We start from the raw sequence: 5,450 nt of genomic DNA, 5'->3' as shown, positions 1-5,450 counted from the left end.
TACAACTTTCAGCTCCTCCAGCACCATATCTGCCTGCGTGCTTCCTGCCATGATGATAATGGATTGAACCTCCGAAGCTGTAAGCCAGCCCCAGTTAAATGTCCTTTAGAAGAGTTGCCTTGGTCATGTGCTCTCTCTCTCTCTCTCTCTCTCTCTCTCTCTCTCTCTCTCTCTGCATCTGTGTGTGTGTGTGAGAGAGAGAGAGAGAGAGAGAGAGAGAGAGAGAGAGAGAGAGAGAGAGAGAGAGAGAAATGGTGAATCATGAAATAGGAAGAAAGGTACCATGATATCAGAAGGGACCACTGTTAGGGAGAGGAAGGGAACCAGCAAGGAGTAGCAGGAAAATTAGAGGGTGATAACAGGTAATAAATGAAAACAAGATACGATTACATGTAAGTATGCATATTCTGTAATAAAGCCTTGTGCACTAACTTTTTTAAAAGTCTAAAAAAATAGAAACTTCCATTGATTTCCCTATGTTCTGAAATTGTATGTACCTGATGTGGCCAGATGTTGATTCCTAACTTTATACATTATTCTTGTTAGTCCCCATTAGTTCTAGTGCTTTCTGATCATCTAGGGGATTTATTGTTTTTGCTGCTTGCTTATTTGTTTGTGACAGGGTCTAGCCCAGGCTGCTTTCAAATTCATGGTCCTCCTGCCTCAGCCTCTCAAATGGCTGGAGTTGCATACAGATGTTCCCACCACTGTTAGTAGTGTTGGTTTTCTAAAGTTAGACTTCTCCTCTTGAGTTTATTATCTCCATGGAACTTTCCAATGGGAAAGACACTCTGTGGAATGAGGGTTCTATTTTAGCACATATCTCAGAAAAATACCATCTACAAACTTATTTCCAGAGTGGTGATTCACATTATTTTGTTCACTATGGCTCTCCAGCCCCTTAACAAAGTGGGTTAAAGGCACAGCGAGTCTTGTTAAGGAGTCTAATGTAAAGGCAAGCAAAGGTATGAACAAGCCTCTTCCATGGGGAAGAAATCATCCTCAGTAAAAGGAGTGGATCAAGGTTAGAAATGAAACTGTGCACCAGCATGAAGGATTAAGAAATGTGTCTGACAATCTTATTGGACATGGCAGGGACTTAAATTAGAATGTTGTCAAGTTGTCTCCTTCTGGAGTCTTACAAGATTGGTTCAGACCTGTCTCTGGGGACAGTGTGATACAGATCTAGCCGTATCCTTGCCCAGGGCTAACAGATGGCTGGAATGACCCTCTGCAGCTCTTCGAGCCCCTCACTTTAGTTTGCCCACACTGTGGACTGCTTTGTTAGCTGACTCAGATTTGTCCTTGCAAGCTAGCAGAGAGACTATCTACATAAGAGAAAGAAAGCAGACCCTTTGCCCCCCACCAATGAAAGCCTGTCTCCCCTATTTCAATACTGTAAAAGTAGGGGCAAGGCTACCAAATATAATGAACCACAATTTCCTCATGTAGCAGAAAAAGTCTATACCGTTCTCTTTCTTGAAGTTATTCAAATATTTATACAGTAAATTTAAAAGAATAATTTTAAACCTTCACCTCATTTTTTACCTTGTGATGTAAACGTGTTGTGAATTGAGATAAAATTCTATTCATCAAATTCATCTGACTCTGATGAAATTGGGGGCACAAATTCAAGCCAGATGAAATGAGAGCTTAACCCTACAGGCATAAGCATTGAGTCTACTCTGCACATATTTGCTGCTACTATAATCCAACAAAATGATATGCTTGTCATCATGACATGGTTTCCCACTTATACTACATATGAATTATAGGTTGGTTCCTGCACTATAGGTGGACCTGTGGCAGCCCAGCAGTATCTCCTATGTGTCAGAGGGGACAATTACTGATGTCCATATTTCCCAAAATGCTTCCAGAACCCTGTTAGCGTTCTTACAGGAAACCCACATCTACTACAAGTAAGCATTCTTTTTTATTTGCTACAAATTTTATTTGTACTAAATCCAATTGAATAGTGACTGTATTCAGATTGTTTATCAAGAGTTTCCACACGGGTTTTATTTAAGTGGTATTTCATTGTGAGACTATAAACATGTGTATATCCATATTTGAAGAACTTATTTGCCTAATAGGGAGTAGGAGAAATCACATAGACATGCTACTTCACTGTGTACACTAAGTCACCAATTGCAATGCAAATTTTTACTGTATAAAGAGACAAAAGCCACTTGGTATTGCTAAAAAGGCCAAAAGGAAGGCAGAGAAGAAATGCCTGCTCTGCAGCATAAAAGACAGGATAAGGGACCTGCCATATGTTGGGGACAAGCAAAGGAAGATACAAGGCCACTATGAGTGGTGCTGCCCCCTGGAGGATATAAACAAAAGTGCCCCATATTGTGGATGAGACTGTAAAAGCAGAAGATAGAAATAGTCCAAATAGCCAGGGGAGGCTTCCCGGGGTAAAATTACCCAAGCTCTACACTCTGTTGGAGGGAGAAGAGGGAGAAGTCGAGGAGGACACTGGGTTTTCTAGCATGGAGAAAACTGAGCAGACAGATGCGAATGAATGTGCACATTCAGACGGTTTCTAAACCAAGAGTTGCAGCAGAAGAGAGTAAGTCAAGACAGTTATGCGAGTCAAAGAAGAGAACGGTTTCAGAGAATGGGATGACGATCCACAACTGCAGTGATACTGAGCAAGAAAGGAACCAACTAGTCTCTGAATTTGGTGATGGAAATTATATTACCAACGTTTGTGGGGAGGTTCAGTTGTGAGGAATGGAAGACAGAAAAGTGGCAGATGCGAAGCAGAATCTATCTCCTAGCAGTGGTTATAAGAGAGCAGAGAGCAAGAAGTGACCACTAAGTCATACGGCATCAATGGCCACTCAGAAATCTTGAAATTGTGCCAGAAGGAGAAACGTGGTGTGGTGTATCTACAGCCTGGGGGAAGGACCATTAATGTGGTAGATACTGGTGATACCAAAGAGAAGATTTGAACAGTAGGAAACAGACTCATCTTCTAACATGGAAGGAATAAATATGGTCAATATGGCTCAGCAGGTAAGAGCACTGACTGCCCTCCCAGAAGTCCTGAGTTCAAATCCCAGCAACCACATGGTGGCTCACAACCATCTGTAATGAGATCTGATGCCTTCTTCTGGTGTGTATGAAGGCAGCTACAGTGTACTTACATATAATTAATAAATAAATCTTTTAAAAAAAGATAATAGAACCAGCCATCATGTACCATCTAATACCAGTATTCTCGAGGTCGAGGCAGGAGAATTACAAACTCTAAGCCAACCTGGGGTACACAGTAAGTTCTAGGCCAGTTCCAAGATGGCATTCCCCACCCACCCCAAAAAAGTAGACAAGAGAGGGGAACCTGTAATTGGAAAGAAAACTTAGCTGGTGGTTTCTATAGTAATAAACAAAATTATTTACAAGGTGTGAAAAAATGGATTCTAAAGAATGTTACCAAGAGAAAAACACAGAAGTAAGAACTGTCAACCTGGTTGCTGCTGAGAAGAGAATCTAACATTGGTAAAGGGTTGGTGGTCTGTTGGATAAAGACATAGAAAGGTTGGCATAGTAACTTTCCCAGTGAAATACTGGTTCAAGGGTTTATCAGTGGTATCTAGTCCAGATAAAGAAGGTGGAGACTAAGGGCAGAATTGTGGGAGAATGTAGAGGATTGGAGGAGGCAAGAAAGCACACACACACACACACACACACACACACACACACACATATATATATATATATATATATATATATATATATATATATATATATGGAGAGAGAGACTGAGGAGAGCAGACAAGAAGGATGAGTTAAGCAGGTTATGAATCCTGGAAAGAAAGTTTGTTGCTGATGACACAAGCAAGGTACCAGGGATGTCCCTGGTTGCACAAACAGAACAATATCTGCAGCTCATTAAAGCACGGGCATGCATTTTGTAGAAAAGTTTTGTCTGTGCTTCTAGAATAGAACCACAGCTGTTCAGGAAACCATTGTTCATATCGCTCACATTCCCTTCACTTCTGCAGCTTGGAAGGCGAGCTTTGATACTCGGAATGTCTAGTGGGAAAGGGCTTGGTAATTATATCTATAGGTACACTAACAACTCGCATGCTTCATTAATTACTGTTCAGTAGAAAAGAACATACCACTTAGTTTAACAAGCCTCTACTTCCTGCTATTAACTATAGTTCACATGGGACTGATATAGAAAAAAAAAAATCACACTTTGTGTCACAGAGGAGAGAGGGGGAAATAAGTATTTTAAGTCAGTTGTTTCCTCACAAAGAACAATCACTTAAAATTACCCATTTTGTTACTCCCAAGATAATAGCACATAAGAGTCAATTAAATTCCATAGGCACAGTAGGTAGAGATCATTTTAATTGACTTTTATTATTGTAGCCTGGGGTATTTTCAAAAGATTATCATTTACTCTGTACAACTATACAGGATATATCACTATAGTGATCTGTAAAGTGGAAGTAATGTGACTGACTCATTGTTTCTGGCCCTGGGTGGTCAACCCTCTCAGTAAGATGACTCACTGCCATTAAAAAAAAAAAAAAAAGTCTTTTAATAGATACCTGGAAAAAAATGGCATGAAATTTACATTTTTAAGAGTCCTCTCCTAGTCTGAGAACTGGAGGTATGTAGTTCTGTGTTAAGTAATGAGATCATTTGAAAAGGTTTTAATAGTTCTTGTCACCATTATAGGGCTGTGCCCAGTTGAGATAAGAATCATAACCAGAAGCAGCAAGTTGGCTCTTGGATAAAGGAGCCCACTGCCACGCCTGACAACCTAAATGAAGCTCCAGAACCCACATGGTGGAAAAAGAGAACAACTCCCCCAAATTGACATTTGACCTACACACACACACACACACACACACACACACTCACACACACACACATAAACTCACACACTCACTTACATACACACACAAATCACAGACATACACACACACATAAACTCTCACACTCAATCACATACTCACACACTCACTCACACACACACATACACACACACACACACTCACACACACACACTCACATACTCACTCACACACACACACACACACACATAAACTCACACACTCACTTACATACACACACACATCACAGACATACACACACACATAAACTCACACACTCACACACACACATACACACACACACACACATAAACTCACATACTCACTCACTCACACACACTCACACACACATAAACTCACACACTCACTTACATACACACACATACATCACAGACATACACACACACATAAACTCACACACTCACTCACATACTCACACACTCACTCACACACACACACATAAACTCACACACTCACTTACATACACACATACACACACATCACAGACATACACACACACATAAACTCACACACCACACATAAACTCACACACTCACTCACATAGTCACACACTCACTCACACACACACAC

General features: G+C 40.6%; 1 protein-coding gene across 1 annotated transcript in view; it reads left to right on the top strand.

Annotated features, from left to right (window-relative positions):
• Positions 1-5,450, top strand: part of Cpa6 (carboxypeptidase A6) — a 364,349-nt gene that overhangs the window by 217,333 nt on the left and 141,566 nt on the right. The window contains exon 3 of the mRNA XM_021160312.1: positions 1,795-1,919. Within this exon, the coding sequence (XP_021015971.1) occupies positions 1,795-1,919 (125 nt within the window). The remainder of the gene's footprint in view (positions 1-1,794; positions 1,920-5,450) is intronic.

Source organism: Mus caroli, chromosome 1, assembly GCF_900094665.2.
Source record: "Mus caroli chromosome 1, CAROLI_EIJ_v1.1, whole genome shotgun sequence".
Lineage (NCBI taxonomy): Eukaryota > Metazoa > Chordata > Mammalia > Rodentia > Muridae > Mus > Mus caroli.
The sequence above is the reverse complement of the archived record's forward strand: the minus strand, read 5'-3'. Positions and strand labels throughout refer to the sequence as shown.